The 21,335-nt window shown below is 34.4% G+C and overlaps 5 protein-coding genes across 5 annotated transcripts; 1 reads left to right on the top strand and 4 right to left on the bottom strand.

Annotated features, from left to right (window-relative positions):
* Window positions 1–55: 55 nt before the first annotated feature.
* On the bottom strand, window positions 56–1,643 carry BX664DRAFT_324919 (oxidative stress survival, Svf1-like protein). The gene is made up of 3 exons (XM_051543921.1): window positions 1,493–1,643; window positions 1,190–1,418; window positions 56–1,002 (listed from the first exon to the last, which is right to left on the bottom strand). The coding sequence occupies exons 1-3, from the start codon at window positions 1,503–1,505 to the stop codon at window positions 90–92; spliced, it is 1,155 nt and encodes a 384-aa protein (XP_051403041.1). The 5' UTR covers window positions 1,506–1,643; the 3' UTR covers window positions 56–89.
* Window positions 1,644–1,785: 142 nt separating this feature from the next.
* Window positions 1,786–4,874, bottom strand: BX664DRAFT_356123 (WD40-repeat-containing domain protein; the record flags this gene model as incomplete). Its single annotated transcript, XM_051547864.1, has 9 exons — window positions 4,819–4,874; window positions 3,764–4,705; window positions 3,484–3,648; window positions 3,259–3,419; window positions 3,004–3,171; window positions 2,828–2,903; window positions 2,684–2,767; window positions 2,481–2,603; window positions 1,786–2,355 (listed from the first exon to the last, which is right to left on the bottom strand). The coding sequence occupies exons 1-9, from the start codon at window positions 4,837–4,839 to the stop codon at window positions 1,786–1,788; spliced, it is 2,310 nt and encodes a 769-aa protein (XP_051403040.1). The 5' UTR covers window positions 4,840–4,874.
* A 119-nt stretch (window positions 4,875–4,993) lies between these two features.
* On the bottom strand, window positions 4,994–7,946 carry BX664DRAFT_291945 (uncharacterized protein; the record flags this gene model as incomplete). Its single annotated transcript, XM_051541964.1, has 5 exons — window positions 4,994–5,222; window positions 5,499–6,423; window positions 6,518–6,684; window positions 6,748–7,225; window positions 7,451–7,946. 5 exons carry the CDS (start codon window positions 7,944–7,946, stop codon window positions 4,994–4,996), a joined length of 2,295 nt encoding a protein of 764 aa, XP_051403039.1.
* A 5,232-nt stretch (window positions 7,947–13,178) lies between these two features.
* On the top strand, window positions 13,179–13,484 carry BX664DRAFT_66641 (uncharacterized protein). The gene has a single exon (XM_051549684.1). The coding sequence runs from the start codon at window positions 13,276–13,278 to the stop codon at window positions 13,438–13,440; it is 165 nt and encodes a 54-aa protein (XP_051403038.1). The 5' UTR covers window positions 13,179–13,275; the 3' UTR covers window positions 13,441–13,484.
* Window positions 13,485–18,515: 5,031 nt separating this feature from the next.
* Window positions 18,516–19,919, bottom strand: BX664DRAFT_311712 (uncharacterized protein; the record flags this gene model as incomplete). The annotated part of the gene is made up of 8 exons (XM_051542583.1): window positions 18,516–18,582; window positions 18,725–18,755; window positions 18,851–18,882; window positions 18,958–19,052; window positions 19,080–19,390; window positions 19,614–19,719; window positions 19,836–19,877; window positions 19,917–19,919. 8 exons carry the CDS (start codon window positions 19,917–19,919, stop codon window positions 18,516–18,518), a joined length of 687 nt encoding a protein of 228 aa, XP_051403037.1.
* Between the last annotated feature and the right edge of the window lie 1,416 nt (window positions 19,920–21,335).

Genomic DNA, 21,335 nt, shown 5'->3' with positions numbered 1-21,335 from the left:
AACAATAACAAAAAAAAAAAAAAAAAAAAAAAAAAAAGTAGGTAAATAATAATAATAATAATAATAATAGTAATAATAAGACGAATCAACTAAAAACCAGAGACAAAGACCAATTCTTGGAAACAGTTTCCTTCGACTTGAACTGTTTCATCACCCACAGTAATAGTAGCCGTTGCCTTGTCGAGCCATTGATAGATGTAAGGTTTGACAACAAAAGTTTGAACCAATTTCTTTAAAAACCAAGGAATTTCCGCCAAGACATCAATTTTGTCCACCAGATTCTTCACAGTAACGATCATTTCAACTTGCACATCCTTTGGTTCTTCTTCTTCCTTTCCATCTTCCTTGATTGTCTTGCCCTTCCAAGTCAACTTGATACGTTGAGGAATATCATATTCGGTTTCTTCATCTTTTTGTAAATCCAATAATTCCACATGATTGTCCACAGAGACACAGATAAGTTTGTCGTGAAGTACAAGTGAACCTTGGTTAATATTGACAGAGCCGTATTGTTTTGTAGTTTGAAATTGCATCATGGACAGAGCAGCTTCAGGTGCATGGAAATTGACAAAATTCCAGTTGGAAGCGATCAATTGAGGTTGCATACCTTGAATAGCATGAATAAACATACCATCACCTTCGATATCATGTAATTGCTTATCCACAATAAAAGTACCTTTGGCTTGAGCACGAGGCCAGAACTTGTGAGAGACAAAACCAGCAGCAGAACCTTGATCACCACCTAAATAAGTACGACCTTCACCCACCTTGAATCCTTTATCGATACGACTGAAATCCAAAGACACTACCAAATCAGGATGAGTAATTTGTACCTTATAAGTTTGTTGGGTAGGATCCAATGTGATGTTGAAATGATCAGTCTTGACGGAACGACGATCATCAGAGAGTTCAAAGTTGGACATATTAATATTTTTGAATACGTTGGTATTAGTAGTAGGATCGTAGAATCGACACGTGAAAGAAATAGTAGGATTCCAAATCCTATGATGGTTGAAACCAAAAAAAGAAAAAAGTCAGTTAGTCAGTCAATCAGAGAAAAAAAAAAAAAAAAAGAGAAAGAAAAGATCATACACACAAACACACACATACCCATATATATATATATATATATATATGCATTTCATCTTTTTCTTTTCTTTTATTTCCCTTTTATCCCTCTTATGCTTACCCAATATTGGAATGAATCAATTGAACAAAAGCGAATCCTCCAGTTCGAGTAGTGACATAGAATACTTGGTTTTCAGTGGATGAGCCAGATGCAAGAGTCCAGTCAAGATCATTTTCAGTCAACTTGCTATAATATTGACCATCCGTAACAGTTTCACCAACTGACTTGATGGATTCTACCGTTGTGCCAAGACCAGTGACATTGGAAACAGTGCTTGATAATTGAGAAACTAGAAAGAAAAGAAGTCAATCAAAAGAAACATCATCATCATGATGAATATCCATCTTATAGTATTAAACTTACACCAGGAAGCCATGCTGTGTAATGAGACGGAATAAAAGAAGAAAAACTATAAAAGGAAGTGGAAGAAAAGAAAATAGACAAAAGAGAAAAAAAAATACAAGTGCAGATATTAGAAAGGGATAGATAGAAAAATAGAAAAACGAAAAAAAAAAAAAAAACAAGTGACTTGGTACCTTCCCAAAAAAGGACGCGGTGAAACAATGAGGCTATTTGAAGCCCCGTAGATCACCTGTTTTTTTTTGAAGACATAGGAACGTTATAATAAAAAAAAAAAAAAAAAAGGAATAAAAAGTTTATTTGGACCATTTTCTAACACAACCTCTACGATCAGAGGTTACTATACTATCATCTTCATCAAAAATAATATCTATACATGGATCAGGATGTACCACTCGCATCATCAATGGTTGTAAAAATGGAACATGAGACTTATCCACCACAGGATGCACAGTTGTAGGAAGTTTCGTAGTAGGATAAATCATCGTTGCTAAAGGATCTTTATTCTTCGTTGTTGTATTATTCAAATCAGACCGATGTCGCCGTAAAAATAAGGAGGCTTTGCTGCTACTGTTACTGCTGTCTTGCTTGTCAGTTTTGATGGTCATCATTGGTCCATTTGGTGATGTAGTATGTTTCTTCAAGACAATGCCTTCTTCTTCTTCATCATCATCATCATCATCGTCATCATTATCTTCATCATCATTGTCATTATGAACATTGTTATTATTGTTGATGTTGTTGTAAGCAGTTCCTCTATAATGTAATTCGTTTTTCATATCCCGATTGAATGTTGTACCAGATAGTTTTGTTAATCGACCTGCTGTCTGTGCTGATGTACCTAAGCTTGGTGAATGTCGCTGTCTCTACAATGCACGTGAGCATTAAAAAAAGGGGGGGAAAGGAGAGAACAAATTTTGTTAATGTATGTGTTACCATAGTTATCATGCATGATGTTTGTTTGTTTTTTTTCCCACTACAACGAACTTACTTTTGGTTTATGAAGTATACTTGTCGAAAAATCCCATAATATCAGTTTACAATCTTCCCCTACACTTGCAAACCTGTATACCTTTTCATCACAATTCCTTGGATCAAAAGCAACGCCTGTCACCTAAATAAATAAATTAGAAAAAAAAAAACAAAATAGACTTAAAAGATCGTTCCTCCGTTAATTTTTTTTTTTTTTTTTACCCAAGATTTGTGTCCTTGACAACGAGCCACGATACGTAATTCCGCTAAAGACCAAATGGTAACAAGATCATCCTGACCGCCCGTCTAACATGATTGTATTAACTAAATCAATAGGTTCTTAATTGATCTTTTTTTCTTTCTTACCAAGATATATTTGTTATCTGGGCTCCATGCTATACACAATAGTTTTCCAAAATAGCAACTAAAAACATCATATAATCTAAATAAAGCAAGATTGGATAATTGATGTGAGTACAGGAATCCTTTTCCTTCTTTTTTTTTTTTTTTTGTTCATTGTAATAATTTGTATTGTATTTTACCTTTCTTCATTGAAATCAAATATCCGTAAAAGTCCATCAGAGCCCACCATGGCAACAAGAGATCCATCCTTGGAAAATTCGAATGCAGTAATCCCACTTTGATTGACTTTCCAATGAGATATAGGATTGTACCGATTTTGTTTTTGATGTGGTTTAGTGACAAGAAATCTACAGTGAACCGACCCAAAAGAAATAAAACATTTTATCAATGATTTTTGCTTCAACTTTTTTTTTTCTGCATTCTTTTCAACTTACTGATAAGGATCCACTGATTTGCCACTTGCTGCTATAAAAGGTTGATCTTCTCGATCCCTATCCATAATTAGAACGACACCATCGTTAAAAGACACCATAAATAAATCTTCGGAACCAGGGACCCATTTGATACCTGTCACTTTGGCATTGTGTAGTAAACCCTAATCAAATATACAAATAAATGATACAAGCCTTTTTTTTTTTTTTATTCTTTTTCCATCTTACATGTTTGTTGAACCGAGTATATCGATTACATAATGGATCATACCATATACAATCACCAGTTGAGAAACCAATAACGACATCTAAATGATCACTAGATATAGTTGTTTTGTTCACATCATGACACGTAGGATAAGATCTTGAAAAGGTAATGCAAGTCAAATAATCCTACACAAAACAACAAAAAAAAAAAATAGATGAATATAATATTATTATTTTCACACTCTTTTTTTTTATTATTTTCTTTATTATTATTCATAATAACATTATTATTATTATTTACCTTTGTGTTTGCATCCAACCAAAGAAAACATGCACCAGTATTACAGAATATAAAGGCATCATCATCATGCCGATTGGTCAGAATTTTGGAAAGATGATCATGCACTTGGACATTTTCAATCAAAGAAGATTTTAACTTGGATAAATTATTCTTAGGTCGAAGACGGGTATGAGATGAAGTAGATGATGAAGGTTGATGATGATGATGATGACGCCAATGGCCGCTAAATAAAGACGAGAATGAACCTGTACTGCTACTGGTGGCTGCCAAAGACAAGTTGGATATATCTTCATTAAGATTATTTTCTACTGAAAGAGTTGGCACAGTAGTCAAAGGATTAATGGTGTTGAATACGTCGATAGATGGAATGCTATGACTAGTGAAAGATGGACGATGGTGTAAACCGGTAGTTGGAGTATTGATAGAAGAAGATGCTGTTGTGGTCGAAGAGGATGCAAGCATAAACATAGACTGAGTACTAGTTGATTTGCTAACTTGAATATCTGGTGATGGTGTATTCCCAGTCATTGTAGAGAAACCATGGATAGAACGTCCCATTCTTTGATTACCAAGTGACATATCTACAGAATGGCCAGTGCTTTCAGGCTGAGACGAACCAGAAGGTGACACAATCCCTATGTGTTCCACAGAAGGTAAAGTTCCATAGATAATATCCGAGATAGATGATGCTGTTGATGATGCTTTGGTAATAGGAGGACCAAGTGAACTACCAAAGCCTTGTTTACTTGAGTTAATCCTTGCTGTTTTAATATGACTACCGATCGCAAATTGTGGTATAATGGTAGGAATCAACCAATCCTGTTGAAGTCGGTATAAGCCTTCAGGTGTATGGAATTCACGACAAGCATTATTAGCATTTGATACTGGATATGACGTTGGCGTTGAGCGTGAAGGGAAACACTGTCGATTTCTAGCTACAGTCTAAACAAAAAAAAAAATAAGATCATTAAAATGCATAGTTCTTCCATTCTTCCCGCTCTCAAGTATACGGTTAATATCATGTTTCCAATACAAAGCTATGATCTATAACTTACGGATTGTAAAAAAGGATCCATGAGATATCAAACATTCACAAACGACGTGACGAAAGAATGAAAAGAAAAAAAAAAAAGAAGATATTTTATTCTTGTTTGCGGTGGTCAAAAAAAAAAAGTGAAGGAGGAAAAAAAAAATTGATAAGGAGGAAAAAAAAAAAAAATTGTATCTATTCTAAGACCGCCTTCGAAATGGTATCCTTGATCGTAATGAGGAGGGCAGAGTCATTCTATGTCGTTGTTGTTGTTGTTCTTGTTGTTGGTGTGTTTGAGATTGAAAAGGACTTAATTCAACTTGTATTGCCATTTCCAATGCAGTAAAGATTTCATCATTGATATAATATGCCTGGAACACCTTTTCAAGCACTTCCATCCGATCTTCTATTCTTGTCAACCGTTCACCACTAAATAGATAACTATCATCGTATGATTCTGGTTCTTCTACAAGGCCATTCCCCAATAAAGTCGTCGGGAAAGAATGTTGAAGAGTCATTGCTCTTGAATACTGTCTAGTAACTATCCCTGTTGGTCGAGACGGTGAAGATGATATCATAAGAGAAGGCACCACTGTTGATGATCGAGAGAGTGTTCCTGTTGATGATGCCATATTCGTTGCTGATGTTGCATTTCTGATTGTGTCCGCTTTCTGTGATTTTGAATTATTCATCATAGACGGTAACGATGTTGTCGAGGTCGGATTTTCCATCATCGTTGTCAATGGTTTTGAATTGTGGACGGAATTTAAGGTTTGATCACGCATAGGATGGACAATGGGTATATTGGAGGTTTGAGGTACAAAACTTTGTTTCAATCCATATAATAGAGATCTTTTCATATCGCCAATGGACCAGCGATGAATCAAACCGAGAGGACTTCGAGGGCGATAACCAAATAGGCAAGCTTGGAGACTAACAAAAAGACCAAAGAGACCACCAAAGACACCAGTAGCATTTAACATTGCAAATGCACGTTGTTCATGAAGGGTCTTGATTTCATATCGCATAGGATAAACATGGAAAGAACCAAGAGGACGAGGTAAACTTGAGTAATCAGATTGAGTTGTTTCCGCTTGTACTTTGCTGTCAATTTCATAGAAGGCATCCACACTGGGTGCAAATCCAACATAATTCCAAAAGCTGTCCCTTAAAGATACACGTTGAAGAAGTTCATAACTGCCAGTAGATACTACGTTCACGTCCAAATGATAAATGTTATTTGACAAATAACCTTTGTTATCTGATGATCGAAATGCTATTTCTTCTGAGGGGCTGTTCCAACTAAAAGGTGGTGTAGTTTCCGCAAAAGGATCTTGAATAGAATATACTGCCAAGTTAGGATTATGATATGAGTTGTAGAATGACACCTCCACTTGTGATGGTTGACCAAAGTAGTAATCAAATTTGAGGTATGAGCCATTGCTTGCTAAACGATCAGATGCTTGTCCTAGACGAAAAGAGGGTGATGCTCGGAAGAGATAACAATATTGCTTTCGACCTCGCCGAGGCATAGAAGAAGTTATAGAAATAATATAATTTGAGCATTGCATTCCAATATCGGTACCACATCGGATCACAGTGTGTTCATCGTCCAAACAAAACCGTATATCTAAATAAATGAAGAAAGGGAAGTAGTATAAGACGATCAACCTTTATTTAATTTTCTATTTTTTAATTTTCTTTTATATATGTTAGAAATTTACCTGGAGCACTAACTGTAGATGTAGGATTTTCAACATAGGAAACTTGATCAATAATAGGACTGTTGACAACTTGTTCCACCAAAGAGAATATCAAGAATAAAAAGAAGCATACATACACAAACAAGAGAGATAGCCGTATAGTTTCAGTCCAAGAAGGCTCGCCAATTCTAACAGTTATATATCAAATAAGTAAGTTTATCAATCTCAAGTAAAAAGAAGTTTTCATTTACCTCGGTTTCCATATTTTCTTCTTGCATGCATAAAGCAGGTCCAGCGACTTTTGTTTCCATTGACGACCCATCCGATAAAGTAAAATCAAGACTGTTATTAAACAAACAATACTAATGCAGCCTATAATAATATGAAATTCCATACGTGTTGAAGGTAAATTTACCGAATCGTGGTTATTGTCATCCATTAAGTCAGCCCATTGTTCACCAGAAGATACCCAGGACCGTGTATTGATGTCGAAAAGATAAATACCACGAGATACAGTTTGATAACTTGTTCCAAATCCATACATAAGAGTGTGGTCGTCTATCATGAGCCCTGATGCCATTGATTGAGGTAAAGGTTGGTCCATTGTAGAAGATGAACCTTGTACGGAACTCCATTGCCAATTAGTTGTATTTAGTATCGCCATCATATCTTGCAATTGTCCTTGTGATGATAAATATGTTTGATAAGGTGGAGGTACACCATCTTGACCTATCAATTGGTAATAACATCGACAAAAAAAAAAAGAAAAAAAAAAAAAAAAAAAAAAAGTGAATAAAAGAGAAGGAAAAAAAAAAAAAAAAAAAAAAAAAAAAAAAAAAAAAAAAAAAACTTACCGCCGATCACTGTAATAATGTCAGAACCTAAAATAGGAAATGGATTGAAGAAAAAGAAAAAAATGTCAAAAAACCAATCGAATCCAAGTCATCTACTTACTTTGAACAGCAGTATGATATGCTCTTGGTTTAGGATAATCACCAAAAGTAGATTTTTCAGTCCATTGAGTTGTCACTGTATTGTATACCAATGCCATCGACATGTTCGCTAAGATCCTTGGGTTTCCATTGTCATTCAAAACCTGTCCTTTTTCGCATATAAAACCACCCAAGATTAATAATAGACCGTTTTCTAACAAATTGGCAGAATGACCACAACGCATCACGTTCATTGTTGATGGTAATGATAATAATGTCCATTGTTGAGCCGTTATATCATAGGAATAAAATTGTCCAAGTGCATGTGTGCTGTTTTGTCCACCGTAAAGAAGAATATGTTGATGATCATTTAAGAGAAAAGCTGAATGATGTTGAGATGATGCTGGTATATCATTTGCTCCTTCTGATAATAATGATGACGATGATGATGTATTGGTGGTACTGGAACAATTTGGAAAAGAGCACCAAGAACGAGTTGAAGTATCAAAGATCTGCATAGATAAATAGGGATCATCTTGAGCGCTTCCTATGACCAAGAACTTGTTTGCATCCCATGGTATACCAGGTGGTGTATAAATCCAGTTGGGTTTGTTGATGGCATCAGAGTTTATCCATTGATCAGAATAATCATCAGATAAGTGTATCAAGTCAATACTCCAAACATTCCCTTTGCCAAAAATATAAATAATGTCGTACAATTTGACAATGGCCACGCCAGAGAGTGTGATTCCTTTTGGTCGAGGTTGATATATAGATGTTTCTTCATATGACACGTGTTGTTGTAAGGACATGATTTCATTCCACTTTATTGATGTTTAATAATAGTAATAAAAATAATAAGAAATAAAAAAAAAAAGAGGGAAAAAAGTGAGAAAAAAAGGAAAGAAAGAGGGTGAATAAGGAGTTTGATTCTTCCCCCCTTCAAAAAGAATGGAACGGAGAATGAAAACAACGTTGTATGCATAAAAGTACACTACAGTTTATTCACTTTAAATTGAGACAAAAAAGGGTAAAAAGATACAGACAAGGAAAAAATAAATTTGGAAGTGAAGGGAAAATAAATTTGGGAGTGAAGGGAAAATAAATTTGGGAGTGAAGGAATATCAAATTAAGAATGAAGGGAAAATCAAATTGAGAGGAAAGGGAAAATCAAATTGAGAGAGAAGGGAAAATCAAATTGAGAGAGAAGGGAAAATCAAATTGAGAATACCAAGTGGATAATATATTTAGAAAATAAAATAAAAAAATATATATCAGTTAGTACATCATCATTATTATTAAAAAAAAAAGGATTACTCACAACACGTAACTAAGACCGTTTTAACTACGGTCAGGACGATAAAGCAAAGAGGAAAAAGAAAGACTGCTGTTGCTGACAGGATGATCGGAGAATTGGTATTGGTTGACGGGAGCTTGTTAAACTAATGCCATTTTGTTTGATGGTAGCTTAGGCCCACGCACATCAACACGAACCATAATGATAATAAGAGGAGGACGGAAGAAAAGGAAAAGCAGACAGACAGACATGATCGATAAAAAACCTCTTGCCTTGAATAAACTGTACAGAGACACCAGACAACCACAGAGATTGGCCCAAGAGGACCTCTTGATTAGATCTACAATGATGATGATTTTATATTAGATGATGAAAATAGTTATCTTATAATATCAATTGTTACTTACTTGTGTTTTTGTTTCTTCTTTGGAGTATTGATAAAAAAAAAATATAAAGTGAAAAGAGAGAGAGAGAGAAATTCGCTTTGAGGGTTTAGAAAAAAAAGGAAGAGAGATGTGCTTGAAAGGAAAAAGGAAAAATCACAATCATCCCTCTTTTATATTAAATCAATTGAACTGGGCAACATTTTCTTTGTTTTGCTTCATTCTTTTTTTTTTAGTTCCCCTTTTTTTGAAATAGTAATAAATCAACGAATAGACGTACAATGATGTAATGCATAGCACTGGTAAAAAATCAAAATGAAATTAAATAGCTTCTTTTCTTTTTGACAACCTTTTTTTTTCTTCTCAAATTCTTAATTAACCTTTCTCCTTTTTTTCCATATTTATCAAACAACAAATGAATCAATGAATAGATGTATACTGTTAGCCAATCAAAAGGAAATAGGTTGGACCATCTCCTTTTCTTTTTGACAACCTTTTTTCTCAAAATTTTTTAGTTAACCTCCCCGTAATTGTCAAGAAAATAAATGAATAAATGAATAGACATATAATATTAACCAATCAAAAGGAAAATAAATAGTCGTCCTTTTTCTTTGTTTACGCACTTGATTTCTAGCATCTTCTTTCTATGCTCATTGGTAGAATGAATGAATAGACATATGTATGTACTAACTCCTTAATCAACCTTCTTTTTTATGTTCATTGATGAGTCAGTGAATGACATGTGATGTTGAATGTTGTTGGTGCTGTAATTGAGAGAGATCCAAGAGAGCGGATCCATAGATTAGATCCAACATGATGGGTGTTTCTTTTTCTTTGTTTCAAGTCTCATGATCTGCTCTTTTTTTTTTGAGAGGAACCAGGTGGTAGTGACTTTATTAGATTACGATCACTATAGGATGAGGGATGACGATATTGACACTTCATTTTTAAATTACTCTACAAATTGGGCGGTAAGATATAGATTGTTACTAAGACAAGTAAATGTCTTCATCTATGTTTGTTTCAAATTTGAAGGGATGATGATGATCTTTTGGATGAATTACCATGTTAGCCTTTTTTTTGTAATCTTAAGATGATGATGATATGCAATATATATGGATGACGCTATTATGTTGATTAAAATAATAATGATTTATATGCAGTGAGCACCAGTTCTTTTATAAAGAAATAATGAAAAGCGCCTCGATAAAAAAGGTCGTCCACAAAAGGAAATCAATTGATGTATGAGATCACTTTTGATGATAATCGAAAATATATAAAATAACTTCATAAAATAACTTGATGCTTATATAACAACTTTGATGATTGATAGATATAATATTAAAGCCTTGAATGATGATCCAATGGGATGGCCATAATAATGAGTTTTGATTTTTTTAAAAAAAATTTTTTTTATTGATAATAAAATATAAATTGAAATTGACAAAGAAAAAAGTGTAAGACATGAAGGATATATATAAATCTAAAAAAACTAGTCATATAATAAATAAATAAAAAAGTTGAAACGTATAGAAGTTCAAACGACCAAATTTTCAAACGAACAATATTTCAGACAGATCCATCTTCAGAGAAGAAAAAAAAATTAATCTGTCAAGTTCTGGTCAGTAGACGGGCTTCAAAAAAAAAAACCCCCCTTTGTGCGCGCTTTTGTATTTTTTAATTTTTTTTTCTTTCTTTTTCTTTTCTCCATCCACTTTTTTTTTCCACATCGGGTGTCCTCTTTGTTTGTGCGATCTTGTCATGGTAAATTTTATTAGATTTGAAGCGTTTTGAAAAAGGGATTTACAATATACATGGGGAAACCCTTTCATTTTGGATGTAGGATTTAGTACAGGTAAACGATAAAAATATTTTGTGATGGTTTTTCTCTTTTTATATATATATATATATATAAATTCCTTGGCCTGCATTTATTTTATTGATAACGTGAACGAATAACTAACTGGATGTCAAACTTCTTTTTCTTTAGGAATGGCGACTTGTTGTTAGGATCTCGGTGGCGGACGAAGGGTTCTGATATAATAGATACAGTAGAATGGATAGTTTTACTAGTTAGTACATGGATTACTTTTTTTTTTTTTGTTTGAAATAAAAATTATATTGCTTTTTATGATACACAACAATACTCTTACTTGGCTTTTTTTTTTTTTTTGATGATAATCATTGTTATTAGACGAGGGATAACGGAATTGACATTTCATTTTTAATTTACTTTATGAATTGGGAGATAGAGTATAAATTGTTATTAAAACAATTGAAAGAGAATATCTTCATGTATGTTCAATCCAGATTTGGTACAATCATATTAAATCATTATCCTTAACATACAAAAAAAAAAGATCTTAACACTACTATTATTGATCATCATCATATATATATATATATATATATATATATTGGGTGATCATCAACAAAAAAAAAAACACCACTCTCAGCCACTACCATACAACTATTGCGAAGGACTTGATTGTCCTGGCTTAAGCAAACAAACAAAAAACAAACTACTTTTACAGCCATCTCACGCTTTTTCAAAATCCCACCATATGATTATCTTTATATAGAAACCTTCATCCTTTTTTTTTTATTATTTTTTTATCTTACCTAGTTGTCATCAACATGATAAAATTCCATTTCCTTCTCTGGATTACGTTTCTTTTTTTATCATCATATTATTTTTTTTGTTCTGTTTACTTGGAAATAGTGCTCACTACATATCAATCATCACTACTATTATACGGATAATGGCAGATGATAGCGATAGTGATATATCTTTTTTTTTTTTTTAGTTTATTCCATAAATACGATGATCATCTATAAATTCAATAAGGTAAAGTGACATAAATTGGTTTGCTTATGTTCGAGTCAAATAATTTGATGTAATGATGATGATTTCTGAGCGAGAAAGGAAAATTCAAAGTTTCTTCAAGCTTGTGTCCAGCATGAAAAAATGAGATGGATTTTTTGATTTCACAGCCAAAATTTTCAAACTCCTCAGCCAAACTTTGGCTGTAAAAATAAATCGTCGAGGGGTCATCAGGCAATATTTCGAAAAATTGATGAAATCTTTTCATTCTCATTGCACACATTAGGTGGTAGGATAATCGATTAAATGTTATTACATGATATTTGACTACTTTTTTGAGAGGAATCCAATGATGGTAATTTTGTTGGATGATGATCATTATTGGATGAGAGATGATTGAATTGACTTTTATTTTTTAAATTACTCTACAAATTGGGAGGTAAGGTATAAATTGTTGTTGAGACAAGTGAAAGAGAATATCTTCATGTATCTTCAATCAAAATTTGAAGGGATGATGATGATTTTTTTTGGATGAATTACAAAAGTATAAACAGGTACGTGCCCACTCAAAGTGATGTTACAGAATAAAAGACATCATGGATCTAATTTCTCGGTATGAACAAGTTAAGCAACGAAAAGCCAAAATATATGTTTAAATACCTTTTAGCAGTGCAGCTAATGACGAAGAGAGCTTAAGGTTTGAAGTACTGAAAAGAAAAAAAAATCAGGTGGAAACTCATACGTATTTTGTATCCTACTATGGATGTAGATAGATATTTAAAATAAATCAGACAGTGAAATTCCTTTATAATTCTATTTGAGCAGAAAAAATTAAAAAGATATACACTTGAGTAGGCATGGATTTTGGCAAGGTTGGGGATTGGGATAAAAAAAAAAGAAAAAAAAATCATGCCAAATTGTCGTTAGTGGACGGGCTTCAAAAATTAAAAAATTAATCACGCCCTTTGCTTTTTTTTTTTCATTTTTTTTTTCTTTCTTTTTCTTTTCTCCATCCACTTTTTTTTCCACATTGGGTGTCCTCTTGCTTATGCGATCTTGTCATGGCGGATTTTATTGGATTTGGAGCGTTTTGAAAAAGGGACTTACAAAATACATGGGGAAACCTTTTCATTTTGGATGTAGGATTTAGTACAGGTAAATGATAAAAATATTTTATACTTTTTTTTTTGATAAGAGTTTGGCCTGGATATATTTTTTATTGGTAATATGAACGAAAAACTGATTGGATGTCAAACTTCTTTTTCGTTAGGAATGGCAGCTTGTTGTTAGGATCTTGGTGGTGGACGAAGGCTTCTGGTTAGTACTATGTTACATATAGCTGAATGTATAGTAGTGATAGTTTTATGAAAGTATGTTATTCCCTCTTTTTTTGTAGCTTTAGTTTTAGTATTACATGTATATATAGATCATCATATGGTTTATTTATTTATTATTATAAAATCGTCATTATTACTACTGCTACTACTATTATTACTATTATCATATGAATAGATAAACGTTTGGGACCAGTGTTTCTCTTACTTGGGACCTTACAGTGTTTTATGCTAAAATTAGGAAGATGATTTGGGTTAGTTGGATAAACATCTTTTGTGAGATAAAAAAAAAAAAAAAAAAAAAACTTACACAACACACGTAACTATGGGGATTTTAATTCCTCATAGATGGGTAAACACAGTTGGACGATGATGATGGTGCATCATATATAGCCAGATACCATGCATGTTACGCGAAGCGTTCACATCACGTTGCCATATCGTACGACACGCAGTACAAGATAACACACTGTAAAGACTATGATGTTCTGTTCGTGCTGTTTCCAGGGAACGAGTACCACACCTTGAGCAAACTTTGGAAGTGTTATATTCATTAATATCCACAAGAATCAATCTACCATCATAATCTGCTTTTTTTAATAAAGACCGGCACTTGTTGGCTAATCCAGTGGGTTTACCGCCAAAGGCAAGAGGACCGAATTCAGCAGCACCAAAGGCGACGATTGGAACACGATCTGTATCATTCATAATGGGCGCTTTCTTCCATTTGCTATAATAAAAATATAAAACCATCATTTACTATTAATATCATATTTTGATCCGAGTTTTTTTTTTTTTTTTTTTTTTTTTTTTTTTTTTTTTTTTTTTTTTTTTTTTTTTTTTTTTTTTTTTTTTTTTCTAACTTACAATGTTCTTTGACCAGCAGGTTCGCGAGCAACGGGAGCCATAGGAGTGTAAATCAAGGCCATTGGACCCTGCTCATTATCTGTCACCCAGTCAGGATTTTGCTTTTTTCGGTCCCTGAGCCTACGGCTGTATTTTATCGTCCTTCGGAAGTTTTCTTCAAGCTCTTGATTTCTTACAAGATATGTCTCGTGGTGATCGCCATATTTTGTTCCACCGTTAGTGAAAATATTCACTAATTCGGCATCCATACGCTGACGGCCACAGTAGTTGCTGAATTTTCTTCTCTGAAACAGTATTCGACCATAGAATGCGGTCAGTTGGTCAAAAACGGTCAACCTTGATGTAATATAATCTTCGATCCCTTGCATAGTCGACGTTTTATTGGTCAATATGGTGGCTTCAACTTCATCAATATGATGCTGATCCTTAGCCTCCCTAATCAGCCTTGTAGTTTTCTTGTATCCGGCCTTCGTGTAATACTCAGCTGATGAGAATCTTCTAATTTCATGAGGGTCCTGCTGCTGGCGTTGTCGATACCTTTCTTGTAGATCATACTGATGTGGTTCACCGGGTTCTTGTTCTGGGACGTCTTCTTCATCAATATCTATATAAAGGCCAATTCAAAAAAAAAGTTGTCAGTATATACATCATCATCATCATCATCATCATCATCATCATCATCATCATCATCATCATCATCATCATCATCATCATCATCATCATCATCATCATCATCATCATCATCATCATCATCATCATCATCATCATCATCATCATCGTCATCGTCTTTTTTTTTATAATATTTACCTTCATCTTGGTCATCTGGATTGTCTTGATAGACATTGTCTGAACCACTACTAGCCACAAAAATATCAGTCACTCCTGGATCGGCACCCCATAGCTTCATGAATGGCATCTCCCAGTCTTCAAAATCTTCGGGTGTAAGAGTGACCGACTTGACCGGGTTTGGAATCACTTCCCTACGGAAGGAGACAGAGGCGCCATACCCATCGGTTTCAAAGTATCCACCAAAAAAGACACTTCTTCCATCTGCTCCAGGACGTCTATTTTTTTTTAAAAAAAAAAACAGTTAGCCCTACGTTCTAGCTTCCTTTTTTTTTTTTTTTTTTTTTTGGTTATTCATCATTCGTATAACTTACTCGATATGATAGCGAATCTTCCGTAGATCAATGATATTCTCCACGGTCCCGGCTCCTTGAATATACGACTGCAGATTGGCCATTCTAAGAATCATCTGGCAAACTCCTTTGTCTATTTTGATATACTTCTTGACGAACGACGGCTTCGGCACCAAGTTGAACAGCCGTTGTAGCTTGGCAATTTCAAACAATTCCGGACGAAAACATTGCAAGAATAATTCTTCGTGGATATAAGGGTCAGGATCAGGTAACGACAAATATTCTCTTGATCTTTCAATTTGTTGCTGAGTATCGACAACTACTTGATCCAGATGGTGCCAAGATTCATCAGATAGTCCGTTTATTCCATCCCGCACAAATGGATGATTATCGTTAACGGCACTATATAGTCGCCTAGCCAAGAGATTCCTGCGTCTTTTCCCGAAGGTGTCATTTTCAGAGAGCTGCCTAATTTGTCGATGTGCCCATACCATTGTGGCTTCCACTTGAACATCATTTGCCAATCGTATTTGCCCATCATTATACTGTTCCATATGAGAGGCAATGTTGTATCCGACCTTGGCAAATAGTTGAATGTGCCTTGATATAAACGCAGTGCTCAATGTTTGCACCAGTCGTTCATGATCACCATATCCAGGAATACCCGCAGCGGCCATATTGTCAGCAAAATTTTCCATCATGACTTGGCGAACACCTTCTTCAGCAGCACTAGCAACTTGAAGATAATCATTGACATCATTATCATGGTTAACAGTTCTAACGCGTTGTGCATCATCATCGCTAAAACCCGGAAGATGAAGGGTGATTGCGGCCTGTGTAACCCTCTGGAGGAGAACTTGACTGCCAAGCTGATCGTTTGCAAAAAATTCCGTCAAACAAATGTCACGTTCGTTTTGAGCTATGCCATATATATTTTCCATGTTAGTTAGCATACCAATGGCACCGTTAAGAGCAGCAATCCTCTGTTGTAATGAATTTTGAAAGCGTACCACGTCTGCAGAAGGCGGTTGGGCTTGATCATGTTGTTCCCAGCGCATTATAGATTCTTGTACACCTGCGATTTCATTTTGTGCATCTTCTTGATCCCATCCTGCAAAACCAAAGTCAATAGGCGTCTCAAATTGTTGAGCAGTCGTTTCTTGATGTAATCCCATTATTTGATTCAACAGCTCGAGGAGTGCCATTAGATTTGCCACCAGTTGAGGAAGTCGATTATGATTATTGTTGCGATTTATTACTATGGCATCAGCTAGATCAACGGCATCATTATGCAATCTGTATAAATCAAGCATGCAATTTCTGACCACATTACGTTGAGCTGCCATCGTGATGTTTCCATTATCCACGTATTCCACAATTTGGCCCAGTGTAAACAAAATATTGAGGTCAACCTGCACTTCATCTGTTACTTGACCAACAGCATTGTTAACTTCACCACCCATTTCAGCACCAAAGGATAGATTAGCAGGATAATATACCGCAGAATCAGGTCCACTTTGAACAACGGCGTAGATATAATTGGCCAGTTTGTTTGCATCAGGCTTCTGCAAGTTCTGTTTCAAAAAAAAAAAAAAGAAATTAACATACTATTATAACATGTAGTAAGAATAACTTGGTGATTACCTGAACCAATTGTCGAAGTCGAACAGAAATATAGTTCAATTTCCATTGTTGAAAATTCTCCACAACATTACTTGTGAATCCAGTAACATAGTGATCCAAGGAATTGGTAATCACACCACCACGATTACTGCCTTGTAGTAGATTCATCATGCCATTTGGAAATTGTTGCCTGTAAACACCAAATGCTTCCATAACATGGGTAAGAAGTTCGCCTTGAAAAATAACCTGATTTGTTGGCGGGGTCAAAACTCGATCTTGATCACCTTGAGTAAGCACCTGGAATATGCCATAGAGGAAATTCTTGGTAAAGACAACGGGATAGATTTTACGGTGCATGCTTAATTGGCGATACACAAAGAAGGTCAGAAACAGATGGAGCTTGATGATAACATCGCGGTTGTACCTTACAAGTCTCATTGTGGCGTCAATAAAAAGAAGCTTGTCTCCGTCAGTTGTCATATTGAGAAGGTTCTGCAAACTGATCTTTCTTGTGATGTCTTCCAAATGATATGTAGTTTGTTGTTGTTGTACTTGTCTTCTTGGGGCGGTATAGTCTGGACACAAGCTATTTGTTCGTCGGCTATGAGTATAAGCTACTTCTTCTCTCCCGGCGTCAAGACAGACTTTGCAAGGATTGGCAACATGTCGTGCTTTCTCAGCAGCTCTCTTGGCCTTGGCTGCGTTTCGTTTCTCTTGTTTTTCCTCTTCTGATTGCTGTCTTTTTCTTTTACCAAGACGTTGTTGCGCTTGGGTGCTTGATTCAGGTTCATCAGCTGGAGGAGATGGAGGTCCAGGAGGAGATGGTACTTCAGCTAGATATTAATGAAAACAATCATGAGTGAGATGATCCTATATTAAATCAAAACCTTTCTGCGTGTTACCTTCTTCCGGATGAAGTCGTTGGTACTTCATTTGCTTTTTATGAGCAATGATTTGAGCATTAGTCCAGGTAGCATAATCTTGTACTTGTTGTGCAGCTTGTTCCATATTGAAAAAAGAATTTAGAGTGTAGTTCAGAGTAAAATAAAAAAAAGTTATAGGAATTAAAGTAGCGTATAACTAAAGAGGAGATCGTTATGTGTGTATTGGAAAAAAAAAAGAAGAAAGAAAAAAGAAAAATAGTTAACTGGTATTTTCTTTATACGAAGGTCATTCGATTGTTGGCAAGTGCCACCAAAAGAGGTAAGGCATCCTAGTTATTTTCTTTGTTCTTTCCATTTTTTTTCTTTTTCCTTATTCTTGAATGATCCATGTTCTCCCTAAATATTAAAGAGATAGAATTCATTGATTGTTTTTTTTATCAAATTGGAAGGCTGAATCATCATCATTATCATTATTGTCATCACAATGAAAACATACAATATAACACTTCGTTTTTTCCTAAATTGATCTCTGGATCTGAATTTCATTTCGTCAGTACACATATGCTACCTGCAGAAAAGGAGTTTTATTTCACCAATACCAAATACCACATAACTATACTACGTAACAATAATAACAGATAACTAACACTACAAGCAGTAACGTCCATGAGCACCACTACTATCGTTAACCGATGCCAAAACCATTATCATGACCTTCATTTTTGGTAGAGCTATTTTATTTGATATTCCACATTTCAATTTGGCCACATAACAGAGTCATTTCAGTGAAGAAGGCAAGCGAACTATATTGTATAGACGACAACCATAGTATATACAAATAAAAAAAAAAATAAAAATCAATAGAATGAATAATAGTTCATCACTCTTATTCCCTTTTATGTAGATATATCCATGTTACCTTGGTTATGTCATCGCCAGTAATACCGTATCAATCGTGATACATAAAAGGAAGGATCTAAAAAAAAAAAAAAGAGAGAGAGAAAGAGACAAGTGATTGTATGTAATATTGATTCATCCACCTATTTTCCTTTTTCTTTCCTGATAACTTACTTATTTGATTGCATAGATGACAATCACGGTACCTACAGATAAGAATAAACCAAATGAATAGCAATACGTTATTACTTTTTTTATTATACATGTTACCTTGTCAACACCAGTGGATGTTTTGCATCATCTTGATTGTATAGACGACAACTGTGGTATCTACAAATAGAATCAGTAAAACGAGTACTAGTTCATCACAGTTATTCTCTCTTTTTTTTAATGTATGGATTACCTTAATTACAGGATTCACCAGTGTTGATGTATCAAGTAGTATAGGCGAAACCACAGCTACTGATTTTTGTTGAAAGGAATGGAGAATAGACCAAGGCCGTGGGAGGGTGCAATAAGCGGGAGATAAGATATCAGACCAAGTGGTAAGGATAAAAAAAGACAAAAAGCAACGACTTGGAAATAAAATCTTCAATAAATCATCACCAAATGAATGACGGACGAGAGGCATGGAGAGAAAGAGTTCAATCAAATGGAAAAGAGACATCGAAGAAAACACTATGGCAGGAGAGTCCGATAAAAGGGACTGGTAACCTAAGAAGAAACAAGTAAGATAGAGAAGGAAATATCATCACATTGAGAGATAGATGACAGAAAGGGAAAGACAAAAGAGAGAGAGTCCAACCAGATAGAAAAGGAATCTTGAAGGAAGTAGCACCACAAGAAGAGACATATAAGAAAAACAAAGAACCAGAGCCTAAGGGAGGAAGATCCAACAAATTAGAAACGAGAGGTTGAAGGAACCACAGTGACTTACGAGATATATAGAAGGGTGGCAACCAATTAGGAAGCGACAAAATAAGGGAGAGTCCAACCAAGAAGAAGAGAAATCTTGAAATTGTAAAAACCCGAAGAGACATGAACTAACTATCAAGGAAGTAAGTAATTGTATTTTATACTTTTTTTATTTTATTATTTATTTTTTAGATTGACAATAATAGAATAAGAGTCCATTACTGTCATTTATTTCATATGTTACCTGTAACTCCCATCTTTCAGTCACCGTTGTTCGTCGCGTCGTCTATTCATCATATAGCATTAAAAAAGTTAGTTGTATTACCATTGCTGTATTTTATAAAAAAGAATAGCGTTACCTAGAGGTCATCAGGGCATCACTCTGTCACGTTCCGTCTGTTGATCCTGCTGTACATTCATTCAACTTATTCTATTGAACATTCGCCCTAGCTGTAAGTCAACATCTTTTTTTTAAAAAAAAAAAATGGCAGTAGGAAGTATTTGAGTATCTATATTTCTCTTTCGTCCCACTTTGTTTTCAGGTTTACCATCAATAGCAGAGGCCATCCACACAATATCGAATACTAACGGTTGGGAGAAAAGAAAAAAAAGAGTCCAAGATCCAAAGAATGAGCAGGTATTTATACTTGAAGAGTAAGAGAAAACAAAGGAGTAAGGTTAGAAAGAGAGAAAATATTCTTGTTTTGTAATAATACCTGCCTTTCATCATAGTTTGCAAGAATAAGAGGAATGCAGGACGATGTAGTAAAGTGGTTCGAGACAGTTTGTGTAAAAAAAAGCAGGAATAAATTAGAAGAGGTTGACCGTGAGAGTAACCATTGTTTTTATTTTCTTGGACTTACTTTCCTATTGTATCGAGTTCATATATCGCGCCAGAAGAAGAAGGAGGAGAAGAAGAAAAAGAGAGGCTGTATAAAAATGAAGCTGCAAATCTATCATAATGGTATTGTTCAAATGGTATTCGATTAATTCTGCCTTTGTTTGTGGAAGATCAGCTTCCTAGTGAGATTGAATCCTTTTGTTGACATTGTTCATTGATCTATATTGAAGCGAGTCTACTTTTTTAATCTGTTGTGTTTTTATTGATTCGGTTGTATAAGTGATTCTACTTTGATTAGAAAAAATAAATAAATAACACTAATAATAATAAAAAAGAAAGGATAGCCAGTTATATTTTTTTTACTTTATCTTATAAACATAGTTTTGATACCAAAAAAAGTCGTCATGTGATGAGATTAACATATACCTTGGTATTTATTAGCTTATTGAATAATAAAAGGAATATAAAAAAGAAAAGAAAAAGAAAAAGAAAAAAAAAAATGAGTGGCGGGACGTAAAAATAAGGAAAATGGATCAGGCGCGCACAGGCACCTTTTCCACTACTTTCTTTTTCCTTCCTTTTTTTTTTTCTTCACATCTATTAATGACAAAAGTAATATTATGATGACCTTTGGTAATGAAGTATACAATCTCTTCTCTTTATATAAGGCGAAAGAATATTACTGACCTTTTTCTTTCTTTTATTTTATTTATATTATAATAGCTAATTTATCTATTGAAACTGGTGTTTACCTCTTTTTGTTTTATTCATGTTGGTGATGACATAGGAATCTCATGGCTTGAAGGTAATGTAGTTACGTTTTTTATATAAGTCAAAGAATGTTACTAACTGTTTAATTTTTTTTATTTCTTTAGGTACTATAGCAGTTGGTCTATCTGCTTG

Source organism: Halteromyces radiatus, assembly GCF_025201355.1.
Source record: "Halteromyces radiatus strain CBS 162.75 chromosome Unknown BX664scaffold_2, whole genome shotgun sequence".
NCBI lineage: Eukaryota > Fungi > Mucoromycota > Mucoromycetes > Mucorales > Cunninghamellaceae > Halteromyces > Halteromyces radiatus.
The sequence above is the reverse complement of the archived record's forward strand: the minus strand, read 5'-3'. Positions and strand labels throughout refer to the sequence as shown.